The sequence below is a fragment of the Hyla sarda genome, chromosome 1 (genome assembly GCF_029499605.1).
Source record: "Hyla sarda isolate aHylSar1 chromosome 1, aHylSar1.hap1, whole genome shotgun sequence".
Lineage (NCBI taxonomy): Eukaryota > Metazoa > Chordata > Amphibia > Anura > Hylidae > Hyla > Hyla sarda.
In genome coordinates this window covers 410725760-410744863 of record NC_079189.1, presented here as the reverse complement: position 1 = coordinate 410744863, position 19104 = coordinate 410725760, and the positions used below count along the sequence as shown (strand labels likewise).

Sequence of the window (19104 nt, the reverse complement as noted above, 5' to 3'; positions counted from 1 at the left end):
TCATCCTCGGTATCTCCATCACTTTTTTGGATCGCTAAAGTCCAAAAAAAGAATAAAAACTTCTATGGGAGAAAAACGCCACGATTTCAAAAAAAAAAAAAAATCGACAGTGGCTCAACATGCTGCGATTTTGGAAAACCGCCAGGGAGCAGAAAAACGGCAAAAAAGAGTGAAAAAACACCAAAAGGATTTAAAAAACGCCAAAGTGAAAAACGCCAAGTGGAATAAAAATTTTGCGATTTCTCATTGATTTACAGCTAACATCTGGCCACAGCATTTTTTGCCCGAAAAAACGCCATGCGGCAGAATTGGCGTTTTTCTTGGCGTTTAACCTGTTAAGGACGGCGGGCATATCCATACACCCCCGTTTTAAAGTCCTTAAGGACTGATGGCGTATGGATATGCATGTGGGAATTCCTGTCCCCGCCACTAGCCAGTTGGGGACCGGATCGGGATTTCAGCAGGCATCGCGGCACATTGCCGAGGGGGGTCCTGAGACCTTCCCATGAAACCGATCGCCCGGAAAATAGGGATGATCAGAGTGGTCAGTGACAGCCCTGATCATCCTAAGGGATAGGAGTGAGGTCGCAGTGATGCGATCTCCTCCTATCCCCTGCCATTAGTCAGAACTGAGTTCTGACCAATGGCAGCGCAGGACAGGGGGTTGCCATGGAAACCCCCCATTCTGCCCACCCCTGGATGTCGGGCAGAACGGGGGGGGAAGATGGAGGCCTTTACCTGAGGACCAGATGCGTGGGGCCCGGCGATCAGCGAGACATCAGCGGAGATCACGGCACAGGTAGGGAAACAACGGTGGGGGGGGGAGAAATGAAAGTGAAAGTAAAGTGATCTTTACTGTGGCAACCACTAGGAAGGCCGGACTGCAACTCCCAGCATGCCCAGACAGCCAAAGGCTGTCTGGGCATGCTGGGAGTTGTAGTTTTGCAACATCTGGAGGGTCACAGTTTGGAGACCACTGTTACAGTGGTGCCCAAACGGTAGCCCTCCAGATGTTACCAAACTACAACTCTTAGCATGCCTAGACCGCCCAGGCATGCTGGGAGTTGTAGTTCTGTAACATCTGTCCCTTCAGATTTAGCAATTTTCATGACATTTTTGAAAATTGCTGCTCTACTTTGAAGCCCTTTTTTTCAAAAAGCAAAAATATGTCCATTTTATGATGCCAACATAAAGTGGACATATTGGCCCAAATTTATCAAACTGTGTGAGAGAAAAAGTGGAGAGATTTTTCCATAGCAACCAATCACAGCGCAGCTAAGGAGCTCTGGTAAAGTGAAAGCTGAGCTGAGATTGGCTGCTATGTGAAAATTTCTCCACTTTTTCTCTCACACAGTTTGATAAATCTGGGCCATTGTATTTGTGAATAAAAATAAAATTTATTGTGAATATCCATTTTCCTTACAAGTAGAGAGCTTCAAAGTTAGAAAAATGCAAAGTAAAGTAGAATATGTCACGAAAAAACTGTCTCAGAATCAGAATAATCAGTAAAAGCGTTTGAGTTATTAACGCTTAAAGTGACGGTGGTCAGAATTGCAAAAAAGGGCTCAGTCCTTAAAGTGTAGCTCCCACCATCCTATTTTTTTTTTCTGTCCCTGCCTATTGCCAATCTATCCCTAACCCCCTCCCTGCTTTTAATTTTTATTTTTACTATATTAAAAAGAACTTTTTTATTGCCTGATAGTGTGCTCACTACCAGGCAGACTTCCCCAGCAGGCACCACGTCACTGATGCCTGCTGGGGGGGGGGGGGGGGACTTCCGCCCTTAGTTCATCTACACAGGGTGCCTCCAGCTGTTTCACCACTACAACTCCCAGCTTGCCCTGACATCTATTGGCTGTCAGGGCATGCTGGGAGTTGTAGTATTGAAACAGCTGGATGCACCCTGTGTAGATAAACTATTAGTTAGTTACATGCGGCGTTAGCCCGTTCCCTCCGTTCCCCCCGCGCGCCATACCCCGTCCCCTCCATCCTCATTACACTTACTGCAGAGTCCGGCAGCGGGCGTGCAGGGACAGCGGCGGCGACAAGGCGGCGATGTGCGGGAGGAGTGGCCGGGGAGCCAATGCGCTCGTTCCCGCCTGTCTGATTGACAGGCAGGGAGCGAGCGCAGGCTGAATGAAAAAGGACCGATGCCCAGCCAAATCAGTCCTTTTTCAGACGTGACGTCACGCCAGGCTGCAGCCGGCCACTAGGAGGGAGACCCCTAGTGGCCGGTTTTCAAATGTAAATTAAACCTTTTTAATAAAAAAAATAATAATAATAAAAGTATATTAGAGATATGTTGTAGTACATAAGTACTACAACATATCAAAAAATTAAGTTGGTGACAGTGCCCATTTAAGGTGAAAAAGGTCTCAGTCCTTAAGGGGTTAAAAAAAAAGCAAAAAAAAAAAAAGAGAAAAAGTAGTAACTTCGCATAAAGGTTTATCAGTTTGCCACAGACTTCAATGTTAAATTTAAAAGACCAGATTTAAATACGTTATTTTTGACGGGCAAAACAATTTTGCATGGAACGTCTTTTGGCCATCAAAAATAAGGGCTCGTTCACACGGCCGTCTGTCCCCGTTATTTCGTCCCCGTTGTGTTTCCTTTCTTGCAGGCTTTAAACAGATTCAAAACTGTTTAAAAAAAAATCCCATTCATGTGAATGGGATTTTTTTACAATCCGTTTGCACTCATTTCCGTTTTTTTTGACGGCAGAAAAAATGGCACATGCAATTTAACATTGAAGTCTATGGAAAACAGATGAACCTTTAATGTCATCCGTTTTTTGATCCGTTTTTACTTTTGAGCATGCTCAGAACAAAAAAAAAATGTTTTTGGGTTTATGAACTGAACAAAAACGGATACAAACGGATAACATCCGTTATTGTCCGTTTTTTTTTTTTTTTATCTTTGACGAGAGAAGAACGGGACGGGTCTAGAAAGCCGTGTGAACCCAGCCTAACAGGTTACAAACAGAACGGGTGCAAACGGGTGATAAAGGACTGTCAAAAAATCCCATTGAGATCAATGGGATCCGTTAACAGTCCTTTGAAAACAGTTTGCAAAAGGAGTAAACGGATTTGTAAACGGATTGCAGAAGGGGCATTTCCTGACGGAGCAGGCGGCTATGTGAGCCCTTCTAATCAATGCTAAAGTCTTCTGTGGTGTCACCAATGTCGGATGTGGTGTACTTCCATAACATTACTGATCGAGTACAGGAGGATCCCTGGGCCCGCGATCTCGTTCATATGGCTGCACATAAGCATCAGAGTGCCGAGAAGATGCCGCTTCCTGCTCCCATCCATCCCATGCTCCGCGCACACAGCAGTAGTATCAGCACCACTCACGTGGTTATCGCCTGTAACCAATCACAGCGCTTCTCCCACATAAGTCAGGCAGGGTCACTTGAGAGCCCGTCTGCTATTGGTGCATTTTCCTAGGCACTCATTGGCGGGTTCTGATGGTGGGCGGGGCTTCAGGCAGCAGGGAAGTGCTTCTTGTGTTTCTATATTTTCGCAGCTTCCGGTAAACACCGTTACGGATCGAATGTAAGTATAATAAGTCCTGTGCTCGGGTCCTATGTGCGGTGTTCCCGGTCGGAGTACATGGCGCTCGAATATGTGTCTGCTGGTCGGGTGTTCTAGTGCTGTGTGCAGAGCCCGTCTGTTCATTGGGGTCAGGAAGGTGGTGTGCCCGGTGTAGTGTGTGGTGACCGGGCGGTGTATCGGGTGGGTGCTCTGGGCTTCTTTCTGTGAGCTTGGTGGTCTCTCATGACTGTGGGGTGGTACAGGTACGGCTTGTGTACTTGTGGGAGTGCGCACGTATGTGGTTTGTTTGGATTGCAGGATGGCTAGTGGTGTACATGTGGCAAGTAGCGATGTGGTCACTCCATGTGTCTGCAGTCAAGTTGTGGCAGAAGTTATAATAGCGGACAGGAGGGTGATGGTGATCTTTGTGGTGGTGGTATATGCTCCGGCAGATGGCAGAAAGTGGTGGTGATGGAATATGCTGGGGCAGAAAGTGGTGGTGATGGAATATGCTGGGGCAGAGAGTGGTGGTGGTGATGGAATATGCTGGGGCAGAGGGTGGTGGTGGTGGTGGTGGTGATGGAATATGCTGGGGCAGAGGGTGGTGGTGATGGAATATGCTGGGGCAGAGGGTGGTGGTGGTGGTGGTGATGGAATATGCTGGGGCAGAGGGTGGTGGTGGTGATGGAATATGCTGGGGCAGAGGGTGGTGGTGGTGATGGAATATGCTGGGGCAGAAAGTGGTGGTGATGGAATATGCTGGGGCAGAAAGTGGTGGTGATGGAATATGCTGGGGCAGAAAGTGGTGGTGATGGAATATGCTGGGGCAGAGGGTGGTGGTGATGGAATATGCTGGGGCAGAGGGTGGTGGTGATGGAATATGCTGGGGCAGAGGGTGGTGGTGATGGAATATGCTGGGGCAGAGGGTGGTGGTGATGGAATATGCTGGGGCAGAGGGTGGTGGTGATGGACTATGCTGGGGCAGAGGGTGGTGGTGATGGACTATGCTGGGGCAGAGGGTGGTGGTGATGGACTATGCTGGGGCAGAGGGTGGTGGTGATGGACTATGCTGGGGCAGAGGGTGGTGGTGATGGACTATGCTGGGGCAGAGGGTGGTGGTGATGGACTATGCTGGGGCAGAGGGTGGTGGTGATGGACTATGCTGGGGCAGAGGGTGGTGGTGATGGACTATGCTGGGGCAGAGGGTGGTGGTGATGGACTATGCTGGGGCAGAGGGTGGTGGTGATGGACTATGCTGGGGCAGAGGGTGGTGGTGATGGACTATGCTGGGGCAGAGGGTGGTGGTGATGGACTATGCTGGGGCAGAGGGTGGTGGTGATGGACTATGCTGGGGCAGAGGGTGGTGGTGATGGACTATGCTGGGGCAGAGGGTGGTGGTGATGGACTATGCTGGGGCAGAGGGTGGTGGTGATGGACTATGCTGGGGCAGAGGGTGGTGGTGATGGACTATGCTGGGGCAGAGGGTGGTGGTGATGGACTATGCTGGGGCAGAGGGTGGTGGTGATGGACTATGCTGGGGCAGAGGGTGGTGGTGGTGATGGACTATGCTGGGGCAGAGGGTGGTGGTGGTGATGGACTATGCTGGGGCAGAGGGTGGTGGTGGTGATGGACTATGCTGGGGCAGAGGGTGGTGGTGGTGATGGACTATGCTGGGGCAGAGGGTGGTGGTGGTGATGGAATACGCTGGGGCAGAGGGTGGTGGTGGTGATGGAATACGCTGGGGCAGAGGGTGGTGGTGGTGATGGAATACGCTGGGGCAGAGGGTGGTGGTGGTGATGGAATACGCTGGGGCAGAGGGTGGTGGTGGTGATGGAATACGCTGGGGCAGAGGGTGGTGGTGGTGATGGAATACGCTGGGGCAGAGGGTGGTGGTGGTGATGGAATACGCTGGGGCAGAGGGTGGTGGTGGTGATGGAATACGCTGGGGCAGAGGGTGGTGGTGGTGATGGAATACGCTGGGGCAGAGGGTGGTGGTGGTGATGGAATACGCTGGGGCAGAGGGTGGTGGTGGTGATGGAATACGCTGGGGCAGAGGGTGGTGGTGGTGATGGAATACGCTGGGGCAGAGGGTGGTGGTGGTGATGGAATACGCTGGGGCAGAGGGTGGTGGTGGTGATGGAATACGCTGGGGCAGAGGGTGGTGGTGGTGATGGAATACGCTGGGGCAGAGGGTGGTGGTGGTGATGGAATACGCTGGGGCAGAGGGTGGTGGTGGTGATGGAATACGCTGGGGCAGAGGGTGGTGGTGGTGATGGAATACGCTGGGGCAGAGGGTGGTGGTGGTGATGGAATACGCTGGGGCAGAGGGTGGTGGTGGTGATGGAATACGCTGGGGCAGAGGGTGGTGGTGGTGATGGAATACGCTGGGGCAGAGGGTGGTGGTGGTGATGGAATACGCTGGGGCAGAGGGTGGTGGTGGTGATGGAATACGCTGGGGCAGAGGGTGGTGGTGGTGATGGAATACGCTGGGGCAGAGGGTGGTGGTGGTGATGGAATACGCTGGGGCAGAGGGTGGTGGTGGTGATGGAATACGCTGGGGCAGAGGGTGGTGGTGGTGATGGAATACGCTGGGGCAGAGGGTGGTGGTGGTGATGGACTATGCTGGGGCAGAGGGTGGTGGACTATGCTGGGGCAGAGGGTGGTGGGGAGTGGTCGTATATGCTGGAACTTTAAGTAGAAACTGATGGTTGCTGTATATATTTTTGCTATTGTTAAGTTGTTGTCCAGAATTCTTTGTTGCTTGGGACAGGACATAGATGTTTTCCATATATATATATATATATATATATATATATATATTTCTCCACCAAAAAACACATCACCAGGGACAAGGTCCGGTATAATGCAGGGTTTGGTCTTTATTGTGTACAAGAACACACGTGCAACGTTTCGACTAGAAAGCCTTTTTCAAGCATGCTTGAAAAAGGCTTTGTAGCCGAAACCTTGCACGTGTGTTCTTGTACACAATAAAGACCAAATCCTGCATTATACCGGACCTTGTCCCTGGTGATGTGTCTTTTGGTGGAGAGTATTTGGAGTATAGTGGTGGCAAGCTATTGGATACTACTGCACAGGACCTGAGGCCATCCAGTGCTGATCCCTGTGTGTATATACTATCTCTACCTCAGGAGTGTCCTTAAATAATGTTAAGGAGAGTTGTAATGGTCTATGTTGTGATTGGCAGTGTGAAGTAAAGGCGGGCTGCAATGACTGCGGCTCGTGCTTTCGTTGGTGGGGGGAGCATAGTAGTAGTCTGTGTTGTGGTTTTGATTGCGCTTTGACCAATGCTGTATAGTGGTGATGGTCTGATTCGTGGCAGGGATCTTCTTTTTGGCTGGTAATTGCTGGTCTCCTTCCTGGCTGGCAGGAGAAAGTGGTATTGCAGTATTTTATTCTTTCAGATATAGGGCCAGACAAGTTTCCCAACCAAGGTGCCTCAAGTCGGCTTTCCGGGCATGCTGGGAATTGTAGTTTTACAGCAGTTGGAGACACCCTGGTTGGGAAACACCGGCTTGACACACAAGGGGAGATTTATCATAACTTGTCCAGAGGAAAACTTGCTAAGTTGTGCATAGCAACCAATCAGATCTCTTTTTTTCAGTTTTGAAAATGCCTCTGAAAAATGAAAGAAGGGATCTGATTGGTTGCTATGCGCAACTCTGCAACGTTCCTCTGGCCAGGTTTTGATAAATCTCCCCCATAAAGTCTAACAGTTGTCTCCACAGTCAGGAAAGTGGTGCCCCAGCTCTATACATCACCAAATGTTCACATTAGGGATCGACCGATATCGTTTTTTTTTTAGGGCCGATACTGATACTCTGTGGAGGTTAGGGGCGATAGCCGATAACTTATTCCGGTATAAGTTAGCGGCTAGCTGCTTTGGTCCTAGAGGGCAGTTGTCACCGGTTATGCATAGCTATTTTTGTGAAGTGGACCACATAACATGAATCTTGTAACATTTGCCATGTTTTTGAATAAATAAGTACAAATAAATATAATATTAATACAATAAAACTAAATACAGTTTAGATGTAGTAATTTTCTGTGTGGATCATCAGGGGAAGAATTAGCATTAACGTGCTGTATAATACATGATGCCTGTCATGAGAAGAATATTGTTAAAACCTGCTGCAGCTTTATAAATCCTAGGCATGTTCTATGGGAGAGATTTATCAAAACCTATGTAGAGGAAGAGTGGTTCAGTTGCCCATAGCAACCAATCAGATTGCTTCTTTTATTTTTAGAGACCTATAAAAGAAGCCATCTGATTAGTTCCTATGGGCAACTGCAGCACTTTTCCTCTACACATGTTTTGATAAATCTCCCCCTATATGTTTTGCATGTACAGTGGATTTTACTTTTACAATGCAAAGAGTGAAATCCTTGGAAACCCCTTTTGTGGATTGCAGATTAGGGGAAAAATATGTTACATCTGTTATTAGTTCCTAAAAGTACACCATGCACAAGGTGTTCTTAAAAGGTATCGGTCACCAGCATCACCCGCACTAACCTATAAGTATAGGCTTGTAACTCAGGTGACATTGATGACAAGGGTACTTGCCATTCCCAGATATATACCTCCGTTCTGGTGATATTCCTGATTTTCCTAATATGTTAGTGAGGCATCTTGGTGCAAAGTGAGTGTTCCCAACCCCCGGTGCACGATGACGTCTGTCTTCTTAAGAAACCCTTTTATCCCCTATGTGGATGCTCCATTCTGCAGCTACATCCCTCTCCTTCGCATGCGCAACCAGCCACTGGAGACGTGAAGTGAAATCTTTCTTTTCTTTAAAGGGGTACTCCGGCCCTAATGCATCTTATCCCCTATCCAAAGGATAGGGGATAAGATGTCTGATCGTGGGGGACAGTTTCTTTTAAGTATAGGGTCATGTGTTCTGGAATTTGCCGTGCATTTGTTGCTGCATATTTTCCTACCCATAAAAGTCAATGGATGGCTAAATCAGCTGTGTATTTTGCGATCTATTGATTTCAATGGGTAGGAAAATACGCAGCAGCAAAATACAAAATTTCACAGTCTGTATGTGTGATAAAATACCAAAAGTTTTCACATGATCACTGCCATAACACATCCACTAGTGTGGACATAAATCCTTGTGAACAGACCACTAATGGAATGTAACCAGAAAAAAAAATCCTTTTTGTGCAGATGTTTCCAGCTTAGTAACCTTCATCAGTGCAAGATGTAGACGCCATGGCTGTATGGAGATATGAGAAATATTAGTCTTGGGTAATAACTAAGATGATAAAAAATGCTCCCTTTCTAGCATCTGGCATACAGGCCTTCTTAAAACTTGATGGGGGAGATTTATCAAATCCTGTCCAGAGGAAAAGTTGCTATGTTGCCCATAGCAACCAATCAGATCGCTTCTTTCATTTTTCAAGAAATGAAAGAAGCGATTTGATTGGTTGCTATGGGCAACTTAGCAACTTTTCCTCTGGACAGGATTTGATAAATCTCCCTGATGTATTTTACGTATGCACACACGTGGATATGTGATGGAAGTGAGAGAACCTATTAATTCTGTTAAAATGTCTCCAGAAGAATTTTATCCAGTAGCAAATGAAATATTTGAACAAAGCCCACAACACACAAAACTAGGTATAAAATAGTGGAACCTACTGTGCTACAAGTCATGTGAATTCTTAAAGGGGTTTTCTTTTGATAAAACAATGGCCTATCGGTCACCAATATCTGATCTGTGGGGGTCCTATTTGATTGACAGGGCGATCTCAATGGGAGCTGATCTGCAGTAACCCAGAACAACCACTACACAATATATTGCGCTGTCTGCTCCCTTCTTTTTCTTCACTGTACTGTATAGGTAAGCTATGTGGCCCTGGCAAACAGCTGATTGGCGGGGGTGTGGAGTGTTGGTCCTCCACCAATCAGATATTGGTTTGTAAAGAGGTTGAGCCACCTATAAAAAATATCCTGGAGTACCTTTTTAATCCTGTCTCCCAAAAGTTGTTGTCAGCTCTTTGTGCTCCCAATACCCAATAATACTTGTTCAGGAGCATATCCAGTAAAGAGGATGGGCACAGTGAAGAACTTGTAGTCCCAGAGAGTGCACAGCTTCAGCCAAGATAGAATGCCATTTCTTTATACTTCTATCCTGTCAGGAACATATATGTAGCAATAGAAACCCAAACTATGACCGACCAAGACCCTGTGCTATGGCATCCATGACCACCACTTTTCCCTTTGTGGTCAAATGGTACTTTACATTTTATATATATTACTTTTATATTTTTGTTGGGGGTATTAGAAAAATGAAATATACCTTTGAAATTGGTTTGACTTTATGATCCATGGAAAATTGTATGCATTATCTAATTTATTTTCTTTCTCTGTTTTTCTTTTTTCTTTTTAAGAATATTGGGACTAAGATCTTGCCATGTTTCGTAGAGCAGGCTGACATGACGAAAACCAGAATTTTCAAATGTTGCTACAACAATAGGAAGCATGGATGAAGAAGCTTGTTGTTTTATAAGATAACCAAGAAGACCTTTTTGGTTGGGTTGTTTCATTTAGATAAGAACTTAGGAAGGAAATTAATATGGCTGGGGCTATTGCTTCAAGAATGAGCTTCAGTTCTCTTAAGCGCAAACAGCCTAAAACATTTACGGTCAGAATCATGACAATGGATGCAGAAATGGAATTCAACTGTGAGGTAAAGATGAATGTACTTGTAAACTGCATCATATAGTGCTGTGTTAAGTTATTTTCATATAAAAAGGCAATCAAAGGGTGGCTCTTGTTAAAAAAAAAAAAAAAAAAAAAAATATATATATATATTAGTAATTTTGAAGGGTTAGCCACTTTATATAAACATTTCCTAAAATTCCCTAAACTGTAATTTTTGGCAAATATGACTAAATTACGATACTTTACCCCAGCTATGAAGCTGCCCCAATATGGGTGACGTAAACAGTGAAGTCTAGTATCTTTTGTGTCCGTAGGACCCAGTATGGTGGAGATTACATTATCCTTGTTCCTTGGCTATGCCAGGTTGAACTGGGGAAGCAGGGGGCGTTCAGTTCCAAATATGGAGTTAATTGTAAAGTCACTTATATCTGCATGTTCCAAATATTACAATTTGATTTGCTTAAGGTACCGTGATAACGTCCCATACGTTCAGTATGTGACTTTGCGCCAATATCTGTCCGGCTCTCTTATTGCATGTACTACATATGACCACAGAGGCCAGAGATTGGCTGCAGTTTTGTGTGCACAATATATATGGCATTATTGTAGCAATTCTCCTGGGGAAAATCAGATCGGCTGTGAACTGAGGCAAGTACAGTATATAATATTTTTATTTTTTTTAATCATTTTTTTTCTCCCCGATAGCCAATCGTAGGCAATTTCTTTTTACATTTCAGAAAACTCTTTATACATTGAGCCCTTTAATGTTAGAAAAACACAGTGACAATTGTTACCTGACTAGCATTGTTTCATTGCAGGTACATATAGCACACAGAATCATTGTGCTGAAATAATATGACATTTTTATTTTTAGACAGTTGAACGCCTAAGTTAAAGGGGTTATTCACCATGAGGTTATTTTAGTACGTACCTGCCAGACAGTAAGTGAGTTGCTTAGGAAGGATCTGCGCTTGTCTTGGGGCTAAATGGCTATGTTGTGAGATGACCATAACACTGTGGCTAGCTTTTTGTGAACTGGTATTTTCCTGTTTGTTTTGTTCTTTGCCTGCAAATCCCATAATTCCATTTTCCTCCCTCACACACATCAGCCACCCCACCCATTGAAACATAAATGAGCTGCATCCATTCAAAAGACCTGTGGTTTTCAATCAGGGTGCCTCCAGCTGTTGCATTGGTTGCAGATTGATCTCTCTCCCACCAAGCGATCTGTCCACCCATTGAAGCAGACAGGCTCCCTGTCATCAGCTGATTAGGGAGTCAGGTCACGGCCGCATTGCAGTCTGGGAAAAATCTGAGACAACAGTCATTTTGTATGCTGGTAAACATAATTATTGGGGTGAAAATCACAGACGAATTGTGATAAAACCGCAACACACAGGTACAGACGCTATATTATAAACTACACTAACTTTACAGGCCCTGTAGCATAGTCAAATAAAAAAGAAAAATCCTGGAATACCCCTTTAACACTTACTGTTTAATTTTAAAGAGTAGCTCCCACCATCCTTTTATTTTTTTTTTCTGTCCCTGCCTATTGCCCATCTATCCCTAACCCCCTGCCTGCCTTAAATTATTATTTTTTTTTACTATATTTAAAATGTCTTTTTGTCTGCCTGGTAGTGTGCTCACTTACCAGGCAGACTTACCCAGCAGGCGCGACATCACTGATGCCTGCTGGTGGGGCCGACTTCCGCCCTTAGCTCATCTATACAGGGTGCCTCCAGCTGTTTCATCACTACAACTCCCAGCTTACCCTGACATCTATTGGCTGTCAGGGCATGCTGAGAGTTGTAGTGGTGAAACTACTGGAGGCACCCTGTGTTGAAAACAATATCTTTCCATGGCCTCCCCCCCCCCCTGAACCCCACCGCGCAACCCACTCTCCCCCCAAAGAAGACATACATACCAAAGTGCAGGACAGTCCGGCAGCAGCTACGAGTATATGCCGGGAGGCGGGGCTGGCCAGGGAGCCAATGCGTGCATCTTCTGTTCTCTACGCTCGCTCCCGCCTGTCTGATAGACAGACAGGGAGCGAGCGCAGCCTGACTGAATTAAGACTGATTGCCCGGCCAGCTTCGGTCCGAATTCAAGCGTGATATCATGGCAGGCTGCAGCCGGCCACTAGGAGGGAAACCCCTAGTGGCCGGTTTTCAAATGTAAAATACAATATTTTAATAAAAAATATGAATATATATTAGAGATATGTTGTAGTACAGAAGTACTAAAACATATATATATATATATATATATATATATATATATATATATATATATATATATATATATATATATAAATAATATAAAAGTTGGTGACAGTGCCCATTTTAAATTAACTATATAAAAAGTTCCAGAAAACAACATCATGGATTTTATTTTTAATATTATTATTTTTTTGATACTAGATACTTTGCTTTCATTTTAGGCAAACTTTATATGATAAAATCCGCCTCTATAGTGCCGATGTAACGGATACTTCTGGAGCCCTAGGTATGGGTCTTGTAGGATACGGATGATTCCATAAATACCCCCAAGCAACTGTTAAGAGGTCTCAGGTATAAATATAACGAAGGTCTATACAAATTTTGTAAATAGACCGTAAGGTCTAACAGTCAATGTGACCTCCTCAGGGGTGCATAAATACATATGAGTTAAATCAAGCAAGAGATCATATGGATTTATGCACCCCTGAGTTGCCCCTGAGGAGGTCACATTGACTGATAGACTGAAACACGTAGGGATGGTGGTGTGACATCTCTTTGCAGCATTTGTATAGACCATCTTTATATTTATATATGTAAGTGTATCTGAAACCTCTTTAACAGTTGGTGGAGGGTATTTATGGAATTGTCCATATCCTAGGAGTGGTGGATTTTATGATCATAATGAAAGTTTTTAGTTATTTAGCACTTCCCTTCTGTTTAATTACTCAAACTTTATATGCATAGGTTTTGTTACTTTTTTTTAAATTTTTTTTGCTCGGAGAAGCAGCTGCACAGAAAGGAATAGGTTTCATTAAATACAGGAGCCAGCACTGGGTACATACAGCAGCAGCACAGCAAGGAAGGGGATACACTAAGCATTGGACTGCTTCAGAGAATCCTTGATAAACCTTTCATGGACAGTGCACATCCTCAGGAGAACTGACATAGTTTGAAGGTGCAGAGCCTTTTCCCCCCTTTTCTTCTGCCCAGTTCACATGCTAAGTCCCGCCCAACTTCGCGGGCCACTATAATTTACAGGTTCTGACTCGGGTAAGTAGTCTCAAGGGCGGTCCTCTTGGCTGCTTTTCGCCCCATTTGCCCTTGTCTCTCCTTATCCACTGCTATACAGATGTGTCACTCAGGGCAGGGAGGAAGCAGCTGCAGGATCTGCGCTGTTTAAAACTATGATTTCTCTGAAACTCCCAAGCATCCCAGAGTAACTGTTCCCCGCCATCCTGTTCCCCGTTTCTGTTTTATGCTACCTGTGGTTTGAGCACCATGGAACAGGTGACAGGTTGTCTTCAAATGTTGACTGGTTGGTTTGCATATGTTGTTAATGATATATACAGATGTGGGTTTAAACGACTGTTAGTTGCTTTAAAAACTGTGCAGTTACCACATAGGGAATTAAATGTAAGAAGCTCTATCATTTGTTGCCCCAAGCTTGGATGAGTCATGTAAACAATCCTTACCCCGTGCTAATTTTGGTGCCTGACACCTATCCTTGGAGGACAATTTTTCATAAGGATTATTCCTATGGTTTGTCACAGTGCTATCAAGTATAATTAAAGTAATGGGACTGTAAGAGTGCCACCCACCAAATGTAAATGTATTTATATTTTACTTAGGTAAAGTGGAAAGGGAAAGATCTTTTTGACCTGGTATGTCGCACCTTGGGGCTTCGTGAAACCTGGTTCTTTGGGCTTCAGTACACTGTTAAAGACACCATAGCGTGGTTGAAAATGGATAAAAAGGTAACCTGAACACAGCACCATTTATATAGTAATAGATTAATCACTTGAGGTCCTCGTCTAATTTAATTTCCATGTAATATCCTAAAGGTATTGGAACATGATGTCCCAAAAGAAGAGCCTGTCACTTTCCATTTTTTAGCCAAGTTTTACCCAGAAAATGTTGAGGAAGAACTTGTACAAGAGATTACTCAGCACCTCTTTTTCCTGCAGGTATGAATCTTATTGCTGTTATATCTATTATTGGGAGCTTAACTGTAAGTGGTGAAGAGGTAGCAGTCGCATCGGCGCCCTGGTGCCTAAGGAGGCACCTCCTCCTCATAAGTAGACATCAGTACTATAAAGGACACATGGTAGACATGGGTAATAGATTTTGCATGCATTAGGGCCAAGAAGTGTCGCGTTACACTACTGTTAATTCAAAGTTTTTATTTTATTTTGTTGTTTCTTTTTGGTTTTGGACATTTACTACTTTTCTGTATGTTCATAATTCTCACTTTTCTATTATTTTCTTCTTCTCTTTTTTACTAGGTTAAGAAGCAGATACTGGAAGAGAAAATATACTGTCCACCAGAAGCTTCTGTGCTGCTAGCATCATATGCTGTTCAAGCTAAAGTGAGTTTTCTCCTCAGCTTCTGTAGGATATTTTATTTTGCCTACACATGTTTGTTTATTAATCTGCAGTGTGCTGCTTTCTATAGAAATACACTAATTTGGTTCAGTGTTCAATCATTTATCATTCAGCGTTAGGAAATAGGTTTGAAATAGGTTTTCCAGTTTGAACAATAATTACCTGCTAGGCTGTGCTCAGTGTTTACACATTCAGGTTTTTAATTGCAATTATTGAATACAAAGCCTATATATATATATATATATATATATATATATATATATATATATAATTTCTCAATCAATGAGCTGTTCCTGGCTTTGTATTCAGTAATTGCAATTACAAACCTGAGTGTGTGAACACAGCCTTAAAGTGCATGTAGCTTGAGGAAGTGCCTGACCGGCACAAAACCGTGCTGTCCTACCAGCACCCCCTGTCTTCCCCCCCCCCCCTGCATGATGATGATTTCCTTATGGAATACAAGAAATTTTCTGCAGAATGGTGAGTCGCTTTACATTGAATGATACTGCCATACATTTTGAAAGCCATATTATTTTATTTTTCTATCAACATAGCTTTATGTATTTATTTTTTCTGGGACAACATGTAGTTTTTATTGGCATATTTTTTGGGGTACATCCGTCAGCTTCCTGTTCCTGTTTTAAGGAAGCATGTCATACAATTTATTTGTAGTGGGTAAAGCTTTGTACAGAAACCATCAGAAGGGGCATTGGTGCTAAACTAGCTCTGTTGCCCCTTCATTCTCAGGGTATCAAAAATGGACACCCATTAACTACAAGTTGTAAATGTAACATAGTGATGTCACCACTTTAATGGCAAAAATCTAGTTGAGAAAATAAGTGATTAAAAGGCTACGAGAATTGGGCAATATTTTATATGGGTCTTCTAGTCCTTGTCTTTAATCATTATCCTTTCTATTTCTATGGATTTTAGTATGGTGATTATGATGCATCTGTACACAAACGTGGATTCTTGGCAGAGGAGGAGCTACTTCCAAAAAGGGTGAGCATTTTTTCCAATTGTCTATTTATCCTTTAAATGGTAATATTTAGGAGTCAATTCACTTTTGTTAAGGAGGCCATAATTATCTGCATTTTTGGGACACTGTGTCTGTCAAAAAGGTTATCTGCTGTGGAACACTGGGTCTCCCTTCTCTCCCATAGAGATGAATGGAGGGGGCATGTTTGTACCAGCTGACCTTCTGTGTGTGAAACTTTAAACACAGCAGCTCAGCCAGACATCATCTTTTAAAGTTAATGTTGCAGTCATATGTTTAAAGGGGCTTTCAAGGACTTGGTGACTATTAGCCTATCCTCAGGATAGGCCATCAATGTATTCTTGGTTGGATTCTTGGTACCCCTGCTGATCAGCTGTTCAGCAGAGCTGTGATGGCCAGATGTCTGTAAGAGTATGTTCACACTAAGAAATTTACTCGAGTAATTTTGCTCACTTATTATGCTCCAATTCATCCTTCAATGAGTTTTATTAACTTTAACTTTCTGCTGCCATGTTCACACTGAGAAATTTCCGCAAGCAGAATTCTGACGCTGCATTTTGTTCCACCTGAGAATTAAACATGTTCCTCCTTTAGGCGGATTTCTTATTTTTTGCCCAAATTTTCCCCCCATTCCACTGAAGGGAGAAAATGGCAAAAATCTACATTTTCCTGACTAATTCTTTCTCTTCAATTCCGCTCCAATTTCTCAGACCAAATTTACTAACAGTGTTGGAAAAGGCTTTCCTGACTTTACATGGCAAAACCCAGTTCTACGTCAGCTGCATGTATATGCCAGTGAGTGGAGCAACAGTACTGCCATACCCAACCACAGCCTACAACAGATGAGTGGAATACCTTATTTGAATATTATTGAGTTGGTCATTATTTGTATTATTCAGGTAATAAACCTATATCAGATGACTCCAGAGATGTGGGAGGAGAGGATCACAGCATGGTATGCAGAACACCGTGGACGCACTAGGTAAGCTGGAAACCACAGCAGTTGGTTGTTTTTATGATTGTTGTTGTTTGGTGCATTCCTTAAAAAAAAAAAAAATAAGCATAAACCCTATGAATTTTTTTTCAGAGATGAAGCTGAAATGGAATACCTGAAAATAGCACAAGACACAGAGATGTATGGAGTAAATTATTTTCTTATACGGGTGAGCAATAGATATTTTATTCACTTATGAAATTGTTTAAGGTCTTACTAAGGCTGTTTCTTATGCTAGTCTAAGGAAAAAAGTGGTTGACACTTGATTTATTCAAAGGTGCAAATCTCTAAGTTTAGTGCATTTGGGCAGGCGTAGATTTGTGCCTTAAAGGGGTACTCCGGTGAAAAACCTTTTTTGTGCCAGAAAGTTAAACAGATTTGTAAATGACTTCTATTAAAAAATCTTTACCCTTCCAGTACTTTTTAGCAGCTGTATACTACAGAGGAAATTATTTTCTTTTTGAATTTCTTTTTTGTCTTGTCCACAGTGCTCTCTACTGACACCTGATACCCATATCAGGAACTGTCCAGAGGAGGAGAAAATGCCCATTGCAAACCTGTGCTGCTCTGGACAGTTCCTGACACAGACAGAGGTGTCAATAGAGAGTACTGTGGACAAGACAAAAAAGAAATTCATAAAGAAAAGAGTTTCCTTTGTAGCTTACAGCCGCTAAAAAGTACTGGAAGGGTAAAGATTTTTTAACAGAAGTAATTTACAAATCTGTTCAACTTTCTGGCACCAGTTGATTTAAAAAAAAAAAAAAATGTTTTCCATCGGAATACCCCTTTAATTTACACCTTTTTATGGCTTCTTATCGGTTTAAAACTACATCTGCACACTCTTACTGAAAATCGTGCATGTTTTTATTTGCACCTATAAAGATTTGTGTGCAATGATTTGTGACCTTTTAAAGCACAGTTTACGCCAAAAGCAGGCATAAAGTCATGTGTCAATGGGCCTTAGCGGGATTTTATATACAGCTTTGTGTGGAAGTCTTTAAACCTTTTTTTTTAATATATATATTTTTTTGAGCCAAAGCCAGAAGTGAATTTAGATTTGGGAGGGGGGGGGGATATAAAGAAAATACTTTAGGCCCTGATCACACTACGGAATTTCTGCACGGATTCTGCTTGCAGTAGACTCCCATTGATCTCATGTCCAATAGCAGAGTGTGTTCAATCAGTGAGTGAAGATCTCACAAAAAGCCCCATGTACCACATTTGGAGGACATCCTGGAAGGTCCTGTTGGTGCTGGATGACATGTCGAAGACTGCTCTTCTTTACACTCGAGAGAACCTTTGCTCATTGTGCTGCCACTCAGAAGAGCAGCCTTCCAGCTGATCAGAAGGGAGCAGAGCCCTGACCACACAGAAACAAAAGGGCTTGCAACTGGTTTCCTCCAAGAAAGCTAGGGGAGCGCTTCTGAGCTGACACTGATGGCTAGCTGCTTATTGCAAAATTTCCACGGAAATAAGCATTGATTCCGCATCATTTCTGCACATTTGCCCATGAGCTGAAGGGTGCTGGTCCCAAAATAATTAAAGGGAACCAATCATCAGATTTTACCCTATATAACGCTTGGCAAAGCGTTATATAGGGTAAAATTGTTGTCCTCACCATCCCGGGGGGATGCTCCTGCCCCCAGGGATGGTGAAGATATGAAGTTATAAACTAGCCACCGCCGTAAGTAGTCACCTGGGCGGGGAGCTCTTCTCACCTACTCCCGTTCTTCGGCCGGCAGCGACGCCCCCCTCCGCTTGATTGATGGCCCGCATCATTGTTCCGCTCACTGAACAGACGGAGCAGAGTGATGACGCGGCCCATCAATCAAGCGGAGGGGGCGTCGTTCCCGAACGAAGAACGGGAGTAGATGAAAAGAGCTCCCCGCCCAGGTGACTACTTACGGCGGCGGCGGTGGTGACAAGTTTATAACTTCATATCTTCACCATCCCTGGGGGCAGGAGCGTCCCCCGGGAATGGTGAAAATAAAGATTTTACCCTACATAACGCTTTGCCAAGCGTTCTATAGGGTAAAATCTGATGATTGGTTCCCTTTAAGTGAGGAAATTTTCTTTGCTGAATTCTGTAGTGTGAACGAGCCTTAACTCTTCTCTGTGCTGCTGGATCCACTTCTGGCTTTTGCTTAGCTGAATGAACAACAGCCACGAAATGCAAGTAAAACCCCCCACTTATTCTTTTGTTTTTCATTTTGCAAGTGTGTCTCAGTAAAGTGTGTATTCAGTAAAACAGACTTGCACTGTAAGTGTTTTGTCAAATCAGTCTTCCT

At 43.8% G+C, this 19104-nt stretch overlaps 1 protein-coding gene across 3 annotated transcripts in view; it reads left to right on the top strand.

Annotated features, from left to right (window-relative positions):
- The first annotated feature begins 2902 nt into the window (after nt 1-2902).
- Nucleotides 2903-19104, top strand: part of NF2 (NF2, moesin-ezrin-radixin like (MERLIN) tumor suppressor) — an 86663-nt gene continuing 70461 nt past the window's right edge. The window contains exons 1-8 of one of the 3 annotated variants that reach the window (XM_056528710.1): nt 2903-3554; nt 9948-10246; nt 14072-14197; nt 14285-14407; nt 14726-14809; nt 15759-15827; nt 16722-16804; nt 16910-16985. In XM_056528710.1, the coding sequence (XP_056384685.1) occupies nt 10133-10246; nt 14072-14197; nt 14285-14407; nt 14726-14809; nt 15759-15827; nt 16722-16804; nt 16910-16985 (675 nt within the window). In that variant the 5' untranslated portion in view covers nt 2903-3554; nt 9948-10132. Of the gene's footprint in view, nt 3555-9033; nt 9175-9947; nt 10247-14071; nt 14198-14284; nt 14408-14725; nt 14810-15758; nt 15828-16721; nt 16805-16909; nt 16986-19104 lie in introns of those variants that run through there. The other 2 variants (XM_056528708.1, XM_056528709.1) reach the window with 2 other exon arrangements.